At 50.4% G+C, this 23047-nt stretch overlaps 1 protein-coding gene across 3 annotated transcripts in view; it reads right to left on the bottom strand.

The window, feature by feature from the left end:
- Positions 1 to 794: 794 nt before the first annotated feature.
- ABTB3 (ankyrin repeat and BTB domain containing 3) overlaps positions 795 to 23047 on the bottom strand; it is a 295530-nt gene continuing 273277 nt past the window's right edge. For all 3 annotated transcript variants that reach the window (XM_047742569.1, XM_047742571.1, XM_047742570.1), the window contains 5 exons: positions 20718 to 20820; positions 17730 to 17811; positions 12003 to 12071; positions 10126 to 10239; positions 795 to 2950 (listed from right to left, as the gene is read on the bottom strand). In XM_047742569.1, coding sequence (XP_047598525.1) covers positions 2741 to 2950; positions 10126 to 10239; positions 12003 to 12071; positions 17730 to 17811; positions 20718 to 20820 — 578 coding nt within the window. In that variant the 3' untranslated portion in view covers positions 795 to 2740. The remainder of the gene's footprint in view (positions 2951 to 10125; positions 10240 to 12002; positions 12072 to 17729; positions 17812 to 20717; positions 20821 to 23047) is intronic.

The raw sequence follows: 23047 nt of genomic DNA, 5'->3' as shown, positions 1-23047 counted from the left end.
CTCTGCCTACTTGTGACTCTGTCAAATAACTAAATAAAATCTTTCAAATAAATAAATAAATAAATAAAAATAAATACTTTGGTTGCTTCTTAAAGAAAGAGCTTGTCTGCTAAGCAGGGCCTCCGGGTGGTGAGGTGAGCTGTTTACCCCGGCCTCCCCGCCCAGGCTTCCTAGCCCTGCTTCCTGTAGGCCTTGTGGATGGGTGGGGGGAGTGGGGGGAATCAGTCTCCACCCAGAACCGGGCTGGGCCAGAGCGGACCAGGTGGGGCCTTGGTTTGACCACAGTGTTGAGGCTACCCGAGAAGAGAGCTGCTTGTCCCACCCCAGAATGTTGCCGCCATCCACAAACATCAAGTCAGGCTGGCCCTTGGTAGGGGACACACCATGTGGGAGGGGACTTCTTTTTCTCCATTTCCCCAACCCCCACAAAGCTTCCTCAAGGCACAGAAGAGACAGCCAGAACTTAAACTCTCTGCAGGCCGATTAGCCTCATGAGGCCTGTAGCCAAGGTGGTCTCACCTTTAAGTCCTCCAAATGGGGGGGCACCCAGAGGTGTACGCAGGCCCCAGGGGACTTGAGCCTGTGAGGCTGACATCTCTTCCACAGAGCGGACAGGGGGCAGCCCACTGCCAACGACACGAGCCCCTCCCTCTCTTTCACCTGGCATCTTCATTTTCCTTGACTTTTTTCTGCGGGACCACGTTTTCCAATCTTTCAAATGAATGAAGTTCTCAGGCCCCACCTGGTGGGGGAAAGAGCTCCTTCGTACCACACACACGCGATGCGCAGCTTGGGAAAATCGTTTAATGACAGAGAAAGCACACACCAAACTGCAACAGAAGCCTGTCGAGAGTCGCCACTGTACAAATCAGAGGCCAGAGGCCCCAAACTAGCATAAGACATTCGCAGGGAAGTCAGTCGTGGTGAGGGGAACATCACACAGCATTTCTGAGGATGCGGAGGAGGCAGGAGGCAGCGGTGACTCACGCATGGGCTGTGTATCTTCTGGAATGTGGCCTCCTCTGCAGGCAGTCTCTCCCCCCTTCATTTGATGGTAGGGCCTGGGGAGGTTTGCAAATGACCAAGTAGGAGAGAGGCCTCGTGGATCCAAATCACTCATGGGCCAGCGTAGTAGGCAGACACGGCCCGGGCGCTCACGGGTCACACCCATGTAACTCGGCATTGGTCCTCTTGGACGGTGGCTCAGGGAGCAAGTTCGATGGGTGACAGCAGCTCCTCGGAGTCTAGGGTCCGTGCACAACTTCCCAAAGGCATGCGAGGAAAGAGGTTTTTACCAACGAGACTTTGCCAACCCCAAAGGGTAAAAGTCATTCTCGTTTCTAGCTAGGTTCCAAATTAAGGGACAAGAAAGAAAATGAAAAAAGGCAGCAACTCAAAAATTACTTGGAATATCGTGGCACTTCACCAATCCCTTTTGTTTATAATATATGGCAGAGCAAAACGGACCCCTGTCGATATAAACTTTCGTTATAGATAACCTTATAACTGTACACTCTCGGGATACAGAAAGAATCCTTCCTATCATACACATTTCATCTTTAAAAATAATCTAACATAGTCATATATCTGGCTAGTAACAAACTATTAACATCTTCTGAGAATACAGAGGAAACTTTGGGATTAATAGTAAATCCTCTGGCGTGCGCCCTCCCCGCCCCCCATCAGCATCATCTATGAACATGTTTCTGCAAAAGCATCCCAGAATCATTGTTAAAGGAAAGGAATAGGTTCTAGTTTTCACCAAATGGATTTTTAGCAAGACGTGATGGAACTTTTTTTTACCTTGGCAAAAATGAAGCACAAACATAACATTTCACTGGTTCGGGCCCATGCAAATGCATGTTTTGTTATGTGGGGGTGTTTTATTCTCCCCCCAAAATCACGATTAGCATGCACGTTGTTTTCAACTATCGAGTTAGAGATAATTATTGGCAGTGCACCTCTTTTGTATAACCATGATCACTAAGGCAAGGTTATTATTTTACCTTGTATAGAATATCAGTAATAACTTGTCAGATGCATATGTTTATACAGTACAGACCGGCAACTTACTGTTTAAAAAAAAACAAAAACAAAACTCAAAACACAGATCCCTAAACACAATTCAATTGAAAATGAACTGTTAAGCTTTTAGAAATAGATTTTAAACTACAATGCTGCCCTGTTTTTTTTGTTTTGTTTTGTTATGAACATTTTAAAAAGTGCCCACCCCTAAAAATTCACCAATTTATTTCTTCGTTATTGGTAACAGTATCGCAAATTCGCTACCATGCTGACTCTCCCTGAACCACAGAGACGAAGGTCCTTCATGGGAACACAACGCTCTCGTCAGGGTCAGACCAGTCACGTTCTCTAGCTCTCAACCGGTAACCCAGACGACCTTGAGTCCTCAATTCATCCACTGGACCGTGGTCCCCGCCCCGGGTGTTTGACTGCCCCAGGGGTGCTTTCCTATGGGCTTGGCTTGGCTGCCCCATGTTGACCTTCAAGCTCCGGACCCCGCTGCCATCTGACCTACAGACCAGAGGCATGTCCTTTGTTTTTCAACAGGAACACACAGGAGCTGAAATTGCTTATTTGAGAGAAGCTGAGGCAGTAGAGACAGCTCCTTGGCCTAGCCAAAAACAGACGCCAGGTGAACTTGGTATGTGTTTGTGTGAAGCCAGTGCAGCAGCAGGGTCTGGAAAGTCCCCGGGGACCGTTCCCTGCCCTGGACGTTTCATACGACAGAACCTTTGGAAGAGGACAAGTGGATTGACTGAATCCTGATGGCCAACGTCCTCTGTAAGTCCTGGAGCACATCCTGGCCCGTCCCTTCGCCATTTTTGTCATAGAGGAGCTGCTTGAAGGCTTCATTTTCGATGAGGACCATCATGTTTTTGAGAAAGTAGCCTTCACAGTACGCTGAGAGCTCTGTGACTCCAAGAAACTGGAGAGAGACAGGAAGCAGGAGAAGGTTAGGTTTCTGGACCACCTGCGTACCTAATAATGGCTAATAGCCATGAGGGTAGATTGATGACAGTGGCTGAGATTCTCTGTGCTTTGCTGCATTCCCCTAGGGGACTGGGGTTCACTTCTCCAGGGCTTGGCCTTGTGACTTCCTCAGGCCAACAGCAGGTGGCAGACCTGAGAGCTGCCAAGCCCGAGCTAGCTTTAAAACCCAGGTTCGGACTTTCACACTCTTGCTCAGAACCCCACCTCTGCAGACAGAACAGGAGAGGCGAGCCTGCTGGGAGGGTGAGAGGCTCCAGGAAACTGAGAGAAGACAGTGACCGAGCCCAGCCAGGGTCACCCAAGCCAAGCGCAGCTGACCAGCCAGCTGACTTCAGAAGCAAGGCTGGTGGAGACCAGAAGAAACTTCCAGCTGTCCTGTGGACTCCTGTGCTGAAGACCTGCTTACTGGTTTAACCTCCGGGTTTTGCATTTCTTTGTTGTACTCTAGCGAGCTGGCGCATGAACAGAGCTGCAGACACAGCTCTAAGCGCTTGGAGTGTTGGCTCATTTGACTCTCACAGCAGTCCCGGGTGGGCATGGACTACGTATGCCCCGGATTTGGGGCAGTGGTTTCTCTACCAGGGCTGATTTGGCCATCCAGGGGACATCTGGAAAAGCCTGGAGGGAGTTTGGTTGTCACGACTGGGAGGTGGCGGTGACGTGTGTACCACTGGGATCTAACGGGTGGAATCCAGAGATGCTGCTGGGGCTGCCACCATGAGCAGGAGAGCCCCAGCAGCAGAGAATCCTGCAGCTCGAGCAGTCGGTGCTAAGGCCGAGAGAGTGATCTGGACACAGGGTTCCTTGCAGACTAAGCCAGTGGGGGAGGGATGATGTTGACCTCCATCAGGGGCAAAGTCGAAGCTCGGCAGATGGCAGACACTTAGTACTTGTTGAATGTAGGAGCGAACAGTTAACTAACCGAGTAACAGACTCATGGAGAACATCGACCGAGAGCTTACAATGTGCCAGACACCTTGCCAGGCACTTCGCCAGCAACATCTCATTTAATCTCCAACCGCCCTGGAGGCGGGTGTATTACCACTTCCAATTTACAGATGAGGAAACAGACAAGACAGTAACTGACAACAAAATCACGCAGTGCATCCAGGGCAGAATCGGGCATGGAACTCTGGTAATTCAAGTCCTAAAGGCTGTGTGGTTAACCACCAAGACATTGCCTCTAGCCCAGCACCATTTCTCAGAGGGTGGGTATTTAGCCTCATGCGTGTGCCTGGCGGAGGGACTCGTGTTTGAGGCATGGAAGTACATGTGGTTATGTGGGTTGGCTGTCTTCAGACCTTTTCTACACTTCCCAAAGCTTGTAAGTCTCTCTATCACAATGAACTGGGCACTCAGAAGTTAAGTGCTCCTGGAGATGACATCCTGCTGCTCTATTTAGATGCTGAATTATCTACATCATCTAAACTCTGAATCATCCTTCTGAAATCCCCGATATCCTGTCCTTTAAACCAAACATGCACTTTAAGTTGTAGATGTGGAATGTGCAATGATAATGAGGCAGTGCCGACAGGGTTCCGGGGGAATGAGCTGGAACACTTGGATTCAAGTGGGGGCTCCTCTACTTTCCTGAAGATGTGACCAGGGCTGGGTCACTTTGCTCCAAGCTTGGGTTCATCATTTTCAAAATGAGAATGAGGCCACCTGCATCCCAGACCTGTCGGGATGATTTATGGCATGATTCTGTCATTTGTCACACTTAGGAGAAGCAGGTTAGGAATGTAGCTAAGAGGGGGGGCTTCTGGGATCTTTTTTTCCCTTCCATCCGTCCTTCTTTCCTTCTTCTTTTTTTTTTTTCTTTAGACTTATGACTTTAGCCATTAGCTGTTGGGCGAGTACATAATCTCTCTTTGCCTCGAACTTCCTATCCATAAAATGGGGAAGATAATACCTCCCTAATAGTCTGTTGTTGAGATTAAATGAGATCATGCATGGAGCATCAGAGCAGTGGTCAGTTGTACTCAGCACTCAATGCTAGCTGTCATTGTAAATGTAAACTATTTATAATTATCACTCTCTTTCTCACCAGCTGGTATCCAGTGACCCACGTGGACAAAGTAGGTGGCCAAGCTGGGATAAGGGGAACTGACTGTACCTACAGAACCTAGCCCAGGGGCGCCTGGGTGGCTCAGCTGGTTGAGCATCCAACTCTTGGTTTTGGCTCAGGTCATGCTCTCAGGGCTGCAGGACTGAGCCCCACATCAGACTCCGTGCTCAGTGGGGAATTTGCTTAAAGATTCCCACCCTCTGCCCCTTCCCCCATCTCTCAAATAAATAAAAATAAATCTTTAAAAAAAAAAAAAAACCTAGCCAAGCCAACTGGCCCTTACAAGGACCAAGCCTGTAACCACGAACTCCCTGATGCCATGTGCTAATTCACCGAGCCAACGGCAACTGTATGCGGAAAAAACCATGTGCAACCTTGAGCAAGTCAGATCACTTTCCTATGCCTCAGTTTCCCCAGCTATAAAATGGAAGGCGTGAACCAGAGGCACCAGGTAATTCGTGGTCTCTGAGAGACCCAGGGGACAAGGTGAGGTTTATCAGGTGAGAGGGCTTGTTATCAACAGGGTTCACATAGTATCCTGGGGGCTGGGAGAGACCTTAGGAATGATTTCATTCTTACAACATGAACCGTGCTCTTACAGTCCTAGAGTATAAGCCTTCACTCTACAGGTGGGGCAAATGAGGCTCAGCGTTGCCTATCTTTGATTCTGCGGACACAGAGATCAACCCTCTTTACCACACCTGGCCACTCACTTTGTCTATCAATGTCCCTCACTGTAGGGCAGTAAGTGGAGAATAATAAATACTTACATTTACATTTGGTGATATTTACTCAATGGTGACTGTAGGTCAGACCCTGACTACCTCCACATAGCTAATTACTGACAGAACTGGGGTGGACACTCTCATCTCCTAGATCAGTGGTTGACAAACTGCAGCCCTTTGGAAAAATCTGGCCCCCCACCTGCTTTTGTAAATAAAGTTTTATTAGAACACAACCACATCCATCATTTACATATCGCCTATGGCTGCTTTTGTGTGATTCAGCAGAGTTAAGAAGGTACAAGGCGACTGTGTGGCTTATGTGAAAATATTTACCTGGCCCTCTACAGCACAAGTTTGCTGAGCCCCATTCCTAGACTATAATTTTTCAAGGGCAGAGACTATGTCTTACTAATTTCTTATTATATTCTGATGAATACAGTTTCTGGTAAACAGCAGGTGCTCAATAAACACTAATGAATGAATCCCCTGGTTTCCAAACCTGTGTTCTTTCTAGCACAGAGCACTGCTGAGCTTACTACTCTAGCTTAGAATCAATTTGATGAACTAGCCTATTCTTTTTCCCAGGTTGAAAGATACCCCAGAAGGGCCATCAGTAGCTCCGGGGCCCCCTTTGTTTTTGTTGTTTTAAGATTTTATTTATTTGTCAGAGAGAGAGCACACAAGCACGGGGAGCAGCAGGCAGAGGGAGAGGCATGCAGGACTCCATGCCAGGACCTGAGCCAAAGGAAGACGCTTAACCGACTGAGCCACCGAGGTGGCCCCCGAGGGCCCTTTTTTCACGACTGAATAGTTTGGAACAGCTCTGCCAGGGGGGAAAAAAGATGGCCAAGCCATGCATTTATGGGATGGGCTTCTCATCTGTATAAATTCTGCAGCTGTCTGAAACAGATGTCACAGAGAGGTAACATTGCCAAGGGCTTGTTGACATTTGCAGCATTTTTATTAGCGTGTAAACGCCTGTGTTTCCTGGGGTGCTGAACCAAGGGTTGGTTTCTTTCTTTTCCATCTTTTACTAAACTAGCCTCAATTTGCGGTACAATCTGCCAGGAACAGAAGCCACATGGCATGTGATCACTCGTGGACCTGTAGTATCTGGAGCACGGGGAAGCAGCACAGAGAAAAGGCAGGGGCTGGCTGGCTTTGCCCTGTCCTCCATGCAAATAGCACGAAGGGCAGCTTTTGCATTGGAAACACACCAGGATGTGGCCTGGGAGCCATGGCAGTGGCTGGTGTCTGTAAAAGGCTAAGTTCTGGCTGCCAAAGTGCATCCGCAAAAGAGGCAGTTCCCTGCCTTAGGTGTGCAGAGCCTATAGCCCCCACGGATTCCTGGCCTGGGCTCACGCCGCAGCCAGTTGCATTATTAATGGCAAGAACTATGGAGCCTCCTGCCAAGGTGGCTGGAGTGATTAAAATGGATTACTGTCAAGACGACAGGCCATGGCAAAGCCACTTGTGGATGCTGGGTTCACAGGGCACTTGGAGGTTCCGTGGCCAGGGGAGGCAGAGAAGGAAGAGGGAGAGGGGGAGGGACCACAAGATTACTAATTAGGCTCTTCTCTTGGGGAGACAGCAGCCTCCGATGCTTTCCTGCGAAGTCATTAGTTGAAGATTAAAAAAAATGTGCTGTGTCCTGAGAAACCAGATTTTGGTAAAACCTTCACTTAACCAAAATACCTAATGTACATGCACACGTACGTGTGTGTGTGTGTGTGTGTGTATAGGAAGTAGCCTGTAGTTGTCGATTTACTGATGACCAATCAAAAGATCTTTTCTGTATATCAACAGTTATTGCACATTATTTCCAACATTTGTTGGGCCAGACAGTAAACACAAGGTTAGGAACCTGTGCTTTGCAGGAAGACACATCTAGATTTACACTTCTGGGTATATACCCCAAAGAACTAAAAGCAGAGACTTGAACAGATTATTTGTCCCCTGCCCATGTGCAGAGCAGCATTATCTACAGCAGCCAAAGGGTGAAAGTCACCTGTGTGTCCACTGATGGGTGAATGGACAGACACAGTGTGGTCTCTCCATACAAGGAAACATCATTCAGCTTTAGAAAGAAATGAAATAGGGCGTCTGGGTTGCTCAGTCATTGGGCGTCTGCTTTTGGCTCAGGCCATGGTCCCAGGGTCCTGGAATCGAGTCCCACATCGGGCTCTCTGCTCAGTGGGGAGCCTGCTTCTCCCTCTCCCACTCCCTCTGCTTGTGTTCCCTCCCTCGCTGTGTCTCTGGTCAAATAAATAAATATTAAAAAAATAAAAAGAAATGAAATTCTGACACGTGCTATAGCTCGCACAAACCTTGAAGGCACCGTGTTAATGGAAATAAACCAGTCACAACAGGCCAAAACGCAATGATTCCACTTATGTAAGGTCCCTAGAGGAGTCAGATTCATAGAGACAGAAGGTTAGGTTTCTGGGGCTGAGGGGAGAGGGAAATGGGCGTTAATGTTCCGTAGGTACAGAGTTTTAGTTTGGAAAGATGAGAAGTTCTGGAGATGGATAGTGGTGATGGTTGTACAGCAGTGTGAATGTGCTTAGCCCCTGAAATGTACACTTAGCAATGGTTAAAATGGTAAATTTCACGTTATGGCATCTGCCACGATAAAAAGGAAAATCTCCACAGCTGTGTGATCTTAAGCAAGTTACTTCACCTCTCTGTGCTTCAGTTCCCTTATTATAACATGGGACTAATGATAACGTTTACCTCAAAGAGCTGCAGTGAGGTTTACAAAGGAAGGTGTGACAAGGATCTTAGCACAGGGCCCGCACGCTACAAGGGTCTGTCGAGTGTCGTTGTTAAGACAGAAAACATCTCAAAGGCAGCCCGAGTTTTCAGGATGAGCAGGGAGAGTGCAATTCAAGTCAGTTGTCACTGGACAGTGGATGTGGGGGATGTGTCCTGAGCTCCAGCCACACAAAAGGAGGCTTTTTTGTTTTAATTCCTGATCTCAACTCATTTCGTTGTTTCTTCCTAGCAAATGCTAACGTGCCTGTCCTCAGCGCAAGGGACCAAATGAAATGGCACCTGGAACAAGTATTTGAATTCTCTTGGTCCCAGTATCCCCACAGTGACATGAACTGGATGAGGACAGTGGTCCCTCAAAATTGGAGTTAAGACGGGTCTTAGGGCTGAAGCCACAGCAGTGACCCCAGGATCTTGTTAAAAATACAGATTCCTGGGGCGCCTGGCTGGCTCCGTAGGTTAAGCACTCGACTCTTGAATTCAGCTCAGGTCATGATCTCTTGGTCGTGAGATCGAGCCCCACATCGAGCTCCCCATGCAGGCTGGAGTCTGTGTCAGATTCTCTCTCCCTCTCCCCACTCATGTGCTTTCTCACTCTAAAATAAATTAATAAAATCTTAAAAATATATATATATACACAAATTCTTGAGCCCTACTGCAGAGACCACTGTGGGGTGGGGGCCTAAAGATTCAGGACTCTCCCCAGGTGAGTCTGATTAGGTGTTGGGTCCATCTGACCAGGAGGACCCCTTAGGGGTTCACCAGGGCTGTTCTCCATCTTGGCCATATCTGAAATCACCCAGGAAGCTCTGGAAAATAGCTATTCTCAGGCTCCACCCCCAGAGGCAGATTTAATTGGTCTTTGATAGGCCCCAGGCATAGGGATTTTAACAGAGTGCCCAGGTGATTCTCCTGTGTGGCCAGTTCTAGAACAGCAGTGCTCCCCCTTGAGCATGCACCAGAGTTACCAGGAGGGTGTGCAAAGCCACAGATGGTGAGCCTCTCTCCAGAGCTTCTGGTTCATGAGGTCTGGGACTATAATATACATTTCTAGAATGTATAGGTCTGGGTCTAGAATATACATTTCTAACAAGTTCCCTGAAGTGGTTGATGGTTTCTGGATTGGAGGACACACTTGAAGAACCACTATTCCTTGCTACTCAAGGTGTGGTGGCTTAAGACCAGCAGCAGAAGCTTTACCTGGGAACTTGTTAGAAACACAGACGCCAGGGCGCACCGGGCTTGCTGAGTCAGGGTCTGCAATGTGATTCGTGTTTGGGAAGCACTGCTCGAGAGAAACAGCTCTGTTTTTGAAACTTCCAAGAGTTCCTGCTTTCATTGTATTTGGGAGGGGCGAGATGAAGGGCAAGGCATTTTTTTCTAGAGCGGGAGGGAGGCTGAGGCGGGGGAAGGAATGCGGGCAGCTCAGCCTGGAGCAGGCAGGCCAGCGTCTGCTCTCTGGCCAGACTCCGTGTCTGCGAAGGAAAAGCCCGAGCCACTTCCGTGCACCGCGCATGCTTGGGCAGCCTGGGCGGGATTGATTACCTTGGCGTGATTGTAAATATCCACACAGTTGTCAGTGTTAATGCTCTTTGCGCAGATAATCTCACAGTGTCGCTGCAAGGCCTCCAGCTGGAAAAATTTAGCGGCAGACAGAAGCTAAAAATCATAAGAAGAGCCTGTTAGAGGTTGGGAGGTGGAAATAAAGGGAGGACGGTGGTGGGGAAAATCTCCATCTTCCACAGAGATGTCCCAAGGAAAAGGGCTGGGGGCACAGCGGTGGGTCTGTCACTTTAAAGCACAAAGGAAACCCCAGAAACTAAGGCACAGGGATAGAACTCTGCTGCGGGTGAATATGGCAGAGGGGAGGAGGCTGAAGGGAACCAGATTTAGCATTTTAGCAAAAATGCCTGCAATTGCTATGTCCAGAAACAAGGGTGAACGCCCTTAGTTAGCAAGACAGACATGGATGCTGCGAACTCCCTCTGTTCACCCAGGTGTCCTATACAAATGTCACCTCAGAGAAGCCTCCCGGACCGCCCTACCTCGGGTCACCTCCCTCCGTCACTGTCTGGCCTCCTTCCCTTGCCTCAGTCTTTCTTCGAGCCCTCCTCTCAACAGACATGATGTCATGCCTGGCGCCCTCAGAGAGCCCGGGGCGGGGCGGGGGGGGCGGGCATGGGTCTCTGTCCCTTTGCATCACTGCGGTGGCTGGGCCCCTGGGAGTTTAAAGGGACTGGCTCTGTGGGGAAAGGATGAGGGCGGGCGTGGGCGGCAGGGTGAGCTGCTTCTTGGTGACAAGCTCTTCTGCATCATTTATATGATTTATATGTGCATTCGTTATTTCAATTCTAAAATAAAAACAAATGTGACAGAAGAGCCTGTGTCCTCAGAGGGTAGCTTGGTCTGCAGGTGGAGACGTGTCAGTGCAGAGGTTCAGAGAGACGAGAGAGGAACCGGGGGGTGGGGGGTGGGGGTTGGGGGGAGGTTACAAAGGGAAGGATAAATGGGTCACACAGTGAATACCCAGCCTATGGCCCTCCAGGTGCCAGGAACTGTTGCAGGCACCTTATTATAAAATCCCACAATCTTAAAAACTGAGTAAGGTAGATTTTGTTATTCCCATTTCCAGGTAAGGTAACTGAGGCTTGGCGAGGTTGTCATGGCCAAGATCACACAGCTCTGCAGGAGCAGAGCCTGGATCGAAACTCAATTTTTCCACCACTGTGTGGGGTCATCTTTTGACGGGCTGACCGTGCTGACATCTCTAATCGGCCAGTGCCAGGACCTCAGTCACCTGAAAAGGATCCTGGTTCCTTTGCTTGGGATTATTGGAGTGATTTTGGCTTCCGGTTCAAATCTCCCAGCTTTGAGCAGGAAAACTAACAAGGGCTCCACTTTGAGGAAGGAGCAGGGTCCCTTGGCCTTGGGGAGAAGGGAGCAGAAACAGGCCCCTGGACTCAGAAGGGGAGGACAGGCTTGACGGAGAGGTAGACAGCAGATGGGGTGGGGGAGCCAAGGAGCCTCGGGAAGGAGGGACGGTCACCGGGAGCCCTTATAATGGGCTCCTGGCAACCACATCAAGGGACACACTGTGATTTATGTTTCCTGGTAACAGAAGTCACCAGGATAGCTCCTGATGGTGATATTTGCGCCCCCCGCTGTGCCTAGAGCTAGCCGCAGCCTCCTCAGTAAGCCCCCTCTACCCGCCCCCAAACCTATTAAAATTGGATTTTGTAGACTTGCTACCTAGCACCCCAGCTCTCCAGGAAGGGACTCTGCCGAGAAGCCCTTGGGAGGTCCAAGGAGGCAGGCAGGACCCCAAAGCCTGTAGCCAAGAGAAAACCCAACACAGGTGCCCCCAGACTCTGTCAACACATGCCAGTGACCTGGGTTTACAGGGATTACCTCCATTATCTTACCTCCATTATCTCGTTGTTTTTAATGAGCAGTGACTCTGGGCCACCGTAGTAGAGATACTGCATGACCAGCTGGAAGAAAGGACACAGAGAGCAAAGCGTTAGTCCGAGCGCAGCACAGACACAGTCCTCTTACAGCCGGGCAGTCTGTGTGTCCCTCTAGAACATTGGCTCCTGGCGGATCGCTGCCTCGTAGGAAAAGTTCCCCTTAGGACACTTCTTCCTCATTGGACAGTTTTCCTTATCGCCCGCTGCCATTTGTCTCCCCGTGGTTCTGCTGGGTTCCAAGCGCACCCCAGCTCTGCTCTCCATCATAGACGGCAATCACAGCTTTCCCCTTCCACGTTCCCCCCCATTTGGCTGCCTCCAAGACACTCGGCTTAAACAGCCTGCACCAGCGGCCATTCCCCTCTGGGAGCATGGCCCACTGTGACTGGAAGATTCTCCTTAAGTCCCAGAGAGGGACTCTGGGTTACCACGGGACCACCTGCTCCTTTTTACAGCTCAACAAGATGTGGGGTGTAGCCGTCAGGGGTCGGGGGTTTCATTGTCTTGTTGATGTGAATGGTCCTAGCCAGGCTGCTCAGACCGTCCACGTGATTCAGGAGGCCTGAATGGTGTGCCAACCAGAGCTTTACCAGCTGGCGTCCCTTTAGAACGAGGCCCCCGGATGTGCAGAACTGGCCATCACCACCTCCCACGAAGCTGTTCATTTTTTAGATGGTGCATAGGCTTTCCAAGTGGGCATGGTCTTCTCCACCATTGTCCTCTGCCTGCCTTATGACACGTGGACTCCCTGCCTGTCCCCACGGCAGCTGTGCTGGAAGCATCTGTAGACTGGCTACATCCCATCTTTGGGCACTTGTAAAATGAGGCACTGGGGCCGGGATGTCTGCTATGGTCCCTTTAGGCTCCAAAGGTCTGTGGCCACCATAAGGGAGTGGTTAAGGGCAAGGACCCTGCACTCGGGCTGCCTCAGTCTCCGATCAGGCTCTGCCACTTAAATGCTGGGTGACTTGAATTAGGTTAGGCCTCTCTGTGCCTCAGTTTTATCATCTGTAAAGTGGGGCTAACATTACCTACCTCATGTGATGAGGATTACACGACAGGGAATAGCTCTAGCAAAGTCCTGGCACCTGGCACTCAGTAAATGTTAGCTCTTTGATTTCCTGAGGTGGAAGCACCTTCTTCCTGTAATACCTCTACCACCTACACTCAGGCCTTTGAGGCCCTGTGTGACTGATCTCATCTATTGCATGCATGTTTACAAATAATAGTTTTCTTAAAAAACATGTTTACAGGGCGCCTGGGTGGCTCAGTGGGTTAAAGCCTCTGCCTTTGGCTCAGGTCATGGTCCCAGGGTCCTGGGATTGAGCCCAGCATCGGGCTCTCTGCTCACCAGGGAGCCTGCTTCCTCCTCTCTCTCTCTGCCTGCCTTCCTGCCTACTTGTGATCTCTGCTTGTCAAATAAAAAATTAAAAAAAAAATCTTTAAAAAATAAACCAAAAAACATGTTTATAGATTTACTGAGCTATATCTCACATAATGCAAACTGTTTCTGTTTAAAGTGTCCAGGTCGATGGTTTCAGTGGATTCATAATGTTGTGCGACTGTCCCCCCCTGTCTAGTTTTAGAACATTTCCAACACCCCCAGGAGAAACCCTATGCCCATTACTAACCATTCCCACTCCCTCCTGGGCTGGTCCTGACAACCACGAGGGAAGTGCCCGTTCCAGACATTTCGTATGAATGGAATCCTATGACACGTGCTCTTTGGTCTGGCTGCTGTTGCTTTACGTCCTATTTTCAAGGTTCACCCTTGTTGTCACAGATCTTTCCTTCATTCTTTTTTATGACTGAACAATGTACTGCATTTTGTGTATCCCTTCATTAGCCCAGGGGCATCTGGATTGTTCCCACATTTTCGCTGTTAGGAATCCGGTTGCTAAGGATTAGTTTACTTTTTCAAATCTCATCTGCCACTCTGCCCTTCTCTCTCCTCCTCATCTTGACAACATCTGCCTCTTATACTCTGACCAGTCCCAACCACTTGCCTTTAACCGAACCTATCACCACGTTTTGTCTCAGGCTTTTGCCCAAGCTGCTCTCTCTGCTTGGATGCCCTTCCCTTCTTCTTCACTTGTTGAACTTGAACCCCTCTTTTGGGATCTAGCTCAGTGGTCACATGAATGAAGCCTTCTCAGATCTCCCAGCTGCGGCCCCAGGCTGGGCAGCACCTCATCCACGAATGCAGTGTGACTTCTCCCTGGAGCTTGAAGGCCCAGGTGTGGACTGTTTCTGTGTTCCCGTGCCTAACACGGGGCCTGCGCTTGAAACAGAAACACAAGCCCTCTGTTTCCCTTTTGTGCTTGAGTCTCCACATGCTGACTTTGGGCTTCTGCCACTACCCGCCTGTCACAGAGATGGCAAAGTGCTGATGGTGGTGGCCGAGACTTGGTGAAAGGATCACATAGCCTCACGGCCCCTCCGCTCCCCCATGCTGATGGGTCCCAGGGATCTACAATACCACATCAGCGGATGGCGGGATCCTGCTCTTAGGCAGGTAACAGATTTCCCTAGCTCCTCTCTTTTCTAAGGGCCAAACCAATAACCACCACCACCACCACCACCACCAGAGCCTGAGAGGAACTTCCCTGAACACAGGCCCTGCTCCATTGTTTCATCTCATTTATTCGGGTGGGGCTGCGGGCTGAAAATGCCGCCCCTTTAGAAGATGGAGATCCTGGGGCTAATGGGATTTAAATCAGGCCGCCCCTCTCCTCCTTCAGACTCTGCCAACACAGGCCTTTTTCGCAAGGGGGCAAAACGAACCCTTAGGAGGCCAAAGGGCCTGTTTATGGAGTTGTTTTTCTTGGCAGCTGAAACCTGCACGAAGCCCGAAGCCCGGAGTTAATCGCATCCTCGGCCTCTGGAGACCCCCACTCGCAGGTGCAGCTGCGTCCGGCGCTCGCCTGTGCGCGATGCTAAACCATCTGGCGGGGGGTGGGGGGCGGAACTCCAGGCAGTTTCATTTGCTAAAATTCTTCTGTCAGCGTGGAAGGGAAGTGAACAGGCCCCTGGAAGCCTCCTTCTGGGTCAGATTCAGCCCTCTTTGGCCTATTTCAAGCCACAAATGAGGCTTTTCTTTTATGGGGATGGGGCAAGCACACAGAGAATTCCCCGGGGGCCCGCTAACCCGTCCCCCCTCCTTACAGTAACCCGAGGCTAATGTGGCCAGGAAACCTTCCCCAGTCAAAAGCAATTACAGGCCTCAGAGTCCTCTGGGGCGTGCGTTCCCCACGCAGGTCTCTCATTCAATGGGTCTGCACGGCAAACATGCACTAGATGCCTTCTCTACGGTTCCTATTACAGGAACCTCCCCAATTAGTACCAGGCTTTATGGCATAAGTGCCCCCTTCACGAACACTGGGGAGAGGTGGGAGGTGTGCGTTTTCCAGCACTTACTTCATGCTCAGACTCACACGGGCCTATGATTCTTTCGTCAGGGCTGGCTGACTTCAGCATCCTGATGATGCCTGGGCTCCAGCCCAGGTTCCGATGGACAGCCTGGGCACGGGCAATTTTTAAAGCTCCTCACATGACTCCAATGTCCAGCAGAGGCCGAGAAGCACCAGTTTGGAGGCCAACACATAGCCAGCATTCAAGAAATGGGGACTGTTCTTACCCTTTAGAAAGGGGATTCCAGGACCAAGTCCCTAGGCTTTGGCACCAGATGGACTGGGCTCCCATCCTGGCTCTGTCCCTAAGCAGCACTAAGACTTGGGGCACAGGATTTAAGTTTTCTGAGCCTCAGTTTCTTCGTCTCTAAAACTGGCAAGAAAAATCCCGATAACCATGGGCAAGCAGAGGTCAGTATCTCATTCATAGTTGAAGCCCCACAAAGGTTTCTTCACGGTCCTTCCTCCGTGAATCCTAAAGCAAAGCAGCAGTTCTTCTGGAAAATTTCAAACTCCATAGCCACCACTGTTCCAGAAAGGACTGTGGCCACTTGGCTGTCAGCGGGAAGTATGGTGAGACACTGGGGTGAGAAGCTGGGTGTGGGGGCATGCCAGTGCCCTAGTTCTACGCTGGGGCTCCAGCCTCCTCTCCAACCCCCCCACCCCAGTGGAATGGCTCACCCAGATTAGCCTTATCCTTGGAAACCTCATTCGCCCTTTCTCCCTCGCTCAGTCCCAAGTAACCTATTCTACCAGGTCTTGTGCTGAGTAGGAAGGTGATTTACGAGTTACAGCTCAGAAAAACAACAACCCACTTAAATATCGCCAAGTCGAATGCTTCCTCGTGTTATCCTACTTGCTAATCTCTGCAAGAACCCATGACCTAGAGGTGATAATGATTAAATTGTTAAAAATGGAGGAAATGAGCCTCAAAGAGTGTCTTACCCATAGTTACTTGGGAAGGATACTTTCTTTCCAAGTTTCAGCATAACCAAAGAAATGAATCTCTAAAGGTGGAGATGCAGGTGCCGCAACAGGCTTTAGGGGCTAGTGTGAGGGTATGGTGGCTTCCTGGCAGCTCTCTGAACAGCAGGATCTGGGGGACCAGGGTCAAGGGTAGAGGGAAGAACCACCATCTGGCCTGCCTTCTCCTGACTTGGCTCATACTATGTGGTGCAGGGAGTATTTTCAGTCTCCAATATACCCTAGGACCCAGCTGAACAGACTGATAATCACTTTCTCTCAAACACACCCCATGACTTCCCACAACTGGGCCTTTGTTTATGCTGTTCCACCCCCTGCAGTACCCCCTCTCTCCTCTCCACCAGACGAGGAAAGGAGCCTCAGAAGGGCTGGTGAAATGCCCAAGGTCCTGTGGTAGATACTGATTTTAAATAGGAAAATGCTGCATTTCAGTCCCAGACTGTAGCTCTCTCCTCCCATGTCCAGATCGGTAGCCTTGCCCCGCCGCCCTGGCCCTGGCCAGCCCCGTGTCCTGCCCTTCACACTTGCCACCATCTCCGAGCCGTCTCAACAACCCTCTTGGACCATCAGTCCCCTGCGGACCTGCCTGAGCCTCAGCCACCCATGTGCTCTTCCCAGGGCTGTGCTTCCTGAGCTGAACTGCAGGAGACCTGGTCCTGCCCTGAGTCCTGCAGATTCCGGCCCCAGGTCCCCCGACGTGGACGGCGCAGAACTCTGGCTGCTGGGGGGACAGCACTGAGGGAGTGCAGTCTTTAAAAGTTGGCTGGCTCTCATTGCACGAGGCTGACCACAGGTCTGGGACTTCATCCCTGCTGTTCTCTGACTAGAATCTTCTAACCCCCTTTTTTGAGCCTCAAGGCTTCCTATGGTTCCCCAAATTCTCCTCAGCCCTCACTATTCCAGCTAACGCCTCACCAGGAGGGCTTCCCTGATTTCTCTGGTCTGAATTGCCAGAGCACATTGGCTCTGCTTCCTCTCTCTCGCCCATCCCCACGTTGTACTGTAAGAAATTAATTACTCAGAGTTACCACCCCCGGACTGTGAGGCCCCAGGGGAGGAAGATCCTTTATTCCTGTGTCCCCGGGTCCTAGCAGAGTGCTAGGCATACAGTAGGTGCTCAATAAATACTGTAGGGAGAAAATGATGGTAAACTGGAGGGGGTGTGAGAAGGGACCCAGAGTCAGGGGACTGATGACTCTGCAGTGGCCAGTCCACAGCGGGAGGCCTGCAGGGAAGCCCTCTGCCCCGCACCCACCACACGACGTTCCAGGCCACGGCAGGGTCTCACCTGAAAGATGGGGTACTTCACGTAACCGATCTCTATGCAGGTGCTGTCATTTGTTGGCTTGCTGGACAGGAGCGCTTTGAACCTGAACAAGGACACGAGAAGGGAGATAAAAAGACCCACAAACACATCCATAGTTTGTGAGAAACTCCACTCTCTGATAAGAGAGACACGTAAAACCCTGTATTCCCCCACTTTGTACCACATCAGCGACACGGCCCACACACACCCTAAAGGGACCGTCACCCCAGTATGATGCCATACTTCAATTCGAATTATTTTTTAGAAAATTTTTTAAAGATTTTATTTATTTATTTGACAGAGGGAGACATAGTGAGAGAAGAAACACAAGCAAGGGTGTGGGAGAGAGGGAGAAGAAGGCTTCCCACAGAGCAGGGAGCCTAATGTGGAGCTGGATCCCAGGACCCTGGGATGACCTGAGCTGAAGGCAGACGTTTAATGACTGAGCCACCCAGGCGCCCCTATTTAAAGTTTTTATTTAAGTAATCTCCCTGCCCAATGCGGGGCTCAAACTTACCACCCCGAGATCCAGAGTTGCATGCTCTTCTGATGTAAGCCAGCTAGGTGCCCTCAAACCACTCTTTTTAAAGTTTTAACTTCAGGGGCACCCGGCTGGCTCAGTTGGAAGAGTATGCAACTCTTGATCTCAGGGTGCTGAGTTCAAGACCCACACTGGGTGGAGAGATTAAAAAAAAAAAAGGTGGTTTGAACTGCTATTTCTCATAGAGGTGATTGGAACGGAATGAATACCATTTGAAAACCCACCTGTCCCTCCTGCAGGACCCATCACAAGGCTGGGTCCTTCATGGGGTCCCTCCTGAGCGCAGACTTCATGCCCCTCTGGGGCTCACGGAGCTCCCTGCCTCCTGTGAGCTCTGCCCCCCACACCATCTTTGCCCCAGGAGGGCAGGGACTCTGCCTTCCTGACCCTGTGGCATCCCCAGAGCCCATGCCAGCCTGGATCTGAGCCATCATAGGTAATTAATCATCTGTGGCCTAACGACCTCCCTACAGATGACTTTCTTACAGGGTTTTAGATGTGCTTCCCTGTGATTGACAGAACTGTAGGCTCCGAGCGGGTACAGACCCAGGCCATGGAACATACTCGTACACATTAAGGAATAAGCTGTGTCTCTGTTCTTTCTTTCTTTCTTTCTTTCTTTCTTTTTTTTTTTTTAAAGATTTTATTCATTTATTTGACAGAGAGAGAGAGACAGCGAGAGAGGGAACACAGGCAGGGGGAGCAAGAGAGGGGGAAGCAGGCTTCCCGCTGAGCAGGGAGCCCGATGTGGGGCTCGATCCCAGGACCCCAGGATCATAACCTGAGCCGAAGGCAGCTGCTCAATGACTGAGCCACCCAGGTGCCCCTGTGTCTCTTTTCTTAAACTTTTAATTTTGAAATAATGGTATATTTGCAGAAAAGGTATAAAGACAGTACAGAGCTCCTACAGGCCCTCCACCCAGCTTCCCTTGATGTTAGCATCCTACAGATCCATGGCTGTCAAAACCAAGACATGAACACTGGGACAACACCTCTTCTGCTTTTATATGCATCGTAACCAAAAACCACGTAAGGGACACCGCATTTTTCTCATGGTGGCAAAGCAGACATCTGGGGCTTGTTTTCAGCCTTGGGGGGAGGTAGTGGGAGACCAGGGGAGCCTGGGAAGTATTGGTCACACGCATTCATCAGCAAACATCCTGGAAGTGGGCACCCAGTATCCTCACCCCTCTGCGCACCCTGACGGCCTCCTTATCTGGCATCTCCTTCTCCTCTGTGCGCCCTCACTGATCCCAGTTGAGGTCTTTGGATAATGTGGTTCTAAATGGTCAACTCATTTCTACTCAAAGCGGAAGGACTAAGGGCCATAGCAAAGTTGGCAGGGAGAGGGACAGGCTTTTGTCAGCTCCATAGTCAGAGGGAAAAGTCCGGTTCAAGACCTATGCATTTCGGGTGGCTCATGCCAGAGTTCTGGGATATTTGGAGAGCAGGCATGAGACGTTTCAGGCTGGGACCGTGTGAGGGCACTGGGCCGGGGAAGCTAAAATCCAATCCACACTCTGTTCCAAAGCTCTGTGCCCAGAAGAACAGATGCCCTTGCCTGAGTCACACAAAGGTGCTGCTGTTTATGCTAGTGCCTGCTCTGTACTTTAAAAATCATGGTAAAAAACACATAATAGAAAAATGACCATCAGGGCACCTGGGTAGATCAGTGGGTTAAAGCCTCTGCCTTTGGCTCACGTCATGATCCCAGGGTCCTGGGATCGAGCCCCGAATCAGGCTCTCTGCTCAGCGGGGAGCCTGCTTCCCTTCCTCTCTCTCTGCCTGCCTCTCTGCCTACTTGTGATCTCTGTCTATCCAATAAATAAATAAAATCTAAAAAAAAAAAAAAGAAAAATGACCATCTTAACCATTTAAAGCATACAGAAATGTTAAGTATATTCACTCTGTTGTGCAACCAATCTCCAGAACCTACTGTGTACCCATTAAACAACAACTCCCCCTCCCTTCCCTGCTCCCAGCCCCCAGCCGCCAGCATCCCACTTTTGGTCCCCGTGAAGCGGACCACTCTAGGTACTACCTGTAAATGGAATCCTACAATATTCATCTTTTCATGATGAAATTTCATCTTTTCTGGCTTATTTCTTTGCATAATGTCCCCAAAGTTCATCACATTGTAGCATTTGTCAAAACTGCCTTCCTTTTTAAGGCTAAATAAAATACGTATATCCCACACTTTGTGTATCCATTCATCTACTGATGGATATTTGGGTGGCTTCTACCTTTGGCCACTGTGAAGGATGTTGCTGTGAGCACGGGTGCACGAGTGCCCTCTGCTCTTGAACTCTTGGTTTGGAAAAGATCATCTTCCCATCCAGGGAAAGTACCACCAAGACTGAATTTCAGAGAACGGTAACATTAATGGCCACACTCCTAATTCAGCTGCTTTTGAAGCTGACAGTACGTACCTGGGAGAGGCTGTGAATAACAACACTTTATGAGCATAGAATGGTCTTCCTTCTACCAGAAAGGTAACATCGGACATTTCTTTATTGTTCAGAAAATGAGGATCTAGAACAGGAAGGGGGAAAAGGGTAGCTTTAGTGAAAGAAGGGTGACATTTGCATTCCTCTTCTGGAAAGTGCCAAGAAGAGCTAACGGGGAAACCATGGGGATAGGATATTCATTGGCAAGACAGTGACCCAAAAGGGGACAGACAGAAACAATCACAGGAACACTCAAATTACTGAAATTCAGTCTTGCATAGGAAATCATAGCTGATTTGTGATTAAAAGTAGTATTTCCTCAGAGGAGACTCACTCCCAGCCTAATGCAGGTGACTTCCAGATGTGAAAAGTATGCCCACCTTGCCTGTTAAGAATGCCACCCCCCACCTTTGCTCCTCCTTCTAGGGCTCAGCGCCCTCTCTGCCTGATGGAAAAGGGGTTTTCCAGGTGATTCGAAATCCAAGCCCTTCTCTGCCAGAGTCAGAGGCACGTGAACCAGTTCCCGGCTCTCATCTCCCACAATAACAAAGAAGGTAGAGCCGGTGCTTACTGAGCCCTTAGGACGTGCCAGGCACTGTGCAAGCTGGCAGGTACATGCGCCAATGCACTCGGTCCCGGGAGATAGGGACCCTTGTCCTTGTGCAGCTGGGGAAGTGGGCACATAGACGTCCAAGCGAGTGACAGGTGGAGGAGCCAGGATTTGAACTTGGGCATTCAAATTGGAGTGCCTGCCTTGTTCAGCACTAGGATTCCTCCCGCCCTCCCCACTCTGCCCCGATCTGCCTGTCATCTGAGCCACGGAGACCCACAGCTCCTGAAGGTGCCAGTCTGTCCTCTCCTCGGGGCTTCTGCTGCTTGGGGACATCCACTAACACCCCTAACCCTGACTGGGTGCGGCCTGCTCAGGTCCTAAGTCAGTCTGGACCCAGGTTCAAGGGCAAGGTGGGTCTAACCGCTGGTGGGGCTTCCTTTTAGGTCACCCACCCTGAGCCCACCTGGGCTGCGCTGCCCCAGGGAGGACCTTTAGAGGACTCTAAATGGAAGATGACTTTTCTGGGGGTTTCTGCATCCAAGTTCTGAGTCTGAGGATGTGCTGCATTCTCAGCTCATGGGAAGAAGATTCTTTCTGCAAAATGTGCCTTGCCCGGTGCCTCTGGTCCCGTGAACGGCACCACCATCTACCTACCGCCCAAGCCAGGGATTCGAAGGCAACAGGACACCTTCCTCTCCTGGGCTTAGCCAGACAGAGTCTATCACAAACACTGGCTTCTCTTCCTCCTAAGTGTTTCTCGATTCCCCTATTTCTCTCCACCCCCAATGCCGCAGCTCCCCCAGGGCCATACGGTCTCTTGTCTGGGGACTGGTGGGAGCCTCTGTTGGTCCCTGCCTCTGCTCTCGGCCCCTCAACCCGATGGTCTACCTCACCACAGGCATCCTTCATAAAGGCAGATCTGATCACACCCCTCCTCTGCTCTAAACCTTTCCATAGCTCCCCAGAGCTCCCAGGAGAAAGTCCCAACTTCCTAACGAGGCTCCTGGTGATGGGGCTTCTGTTGCCTTCTCTGGCCTCTCCCCAGTCACATCCCCGTCAACCAGCATGCGTGCTGAGTCACACTAGTGCTAAACACTCTCCCCTCTGGCCCTTCCCCTGCTGTCCCATCTACTCAGAACACTCTTCCATCCCCTTCCAAACCCCGTTCACCCCATGTGGTCTTCAAGCATCAGTGCAGACACCTTCCATTAGTAAGCCTTGCCTGACCCCCCCCCCCCTCCCCAGATGGACCAAGCATGCCCCACCTGTGCTCTCACAGCGCCTGTATGCCCCCTGGGGTGGGTTCTGAAGCCAGAAATCTCAGCTGTGTGACCTTGGGCAAGTTATTTAACCTTTCTGAGCCTCTGTCTCCCCTTCTGTGTAATGGGAATGGTAATACCCATTGTACATCTACATCCGAGTTTCTGTGAGCATTACATGAACTTCTGCAAAGTACATAGCAACATGGCGGACACACAGTACTCGTGACCCTTGTTCCACAGTCTGGTTCTGGGAGCCTGTGGAGAACATCAGGCCTCTTCTTAGTGGGAGGACCTATTTGTTGCTGGGCTCTTCTCCAGGGCTTAAAGCGCTATCCTGAAATGAAACTCCTGCTGCTTCCTTTGGCTGGGTTTAGGCTGAGGGTTTAGACCAGTCCCCTGCATTCCTGGGGGCCATGATGCCAGTCATTGCCCCCCCCCCCCACAGTAGTACCTTGGACCCCTGGCCTGGCCCCACTTTGCCCAGACCCTGCTGTAAC

This window comes from Lutra lutra, chromosome 8 (assembly GCF_902655055.1).
Source record: "Lutra lutra chromosome 8, mLutLut1.2, whole genome shotgun sequence".
In the NCBI taxonomy this organism is placed as follows: Eukaryota; Metazoa; Chordata; class Mammalia; order Carnivora; family Mustelidae; genus Lutra; species Lutra lutra.
The sequence above is the reverse complement of the archived record's forward strand: the minus strand, read 5'-3'. Positions and strand labels throughout refer to the sequence as shown.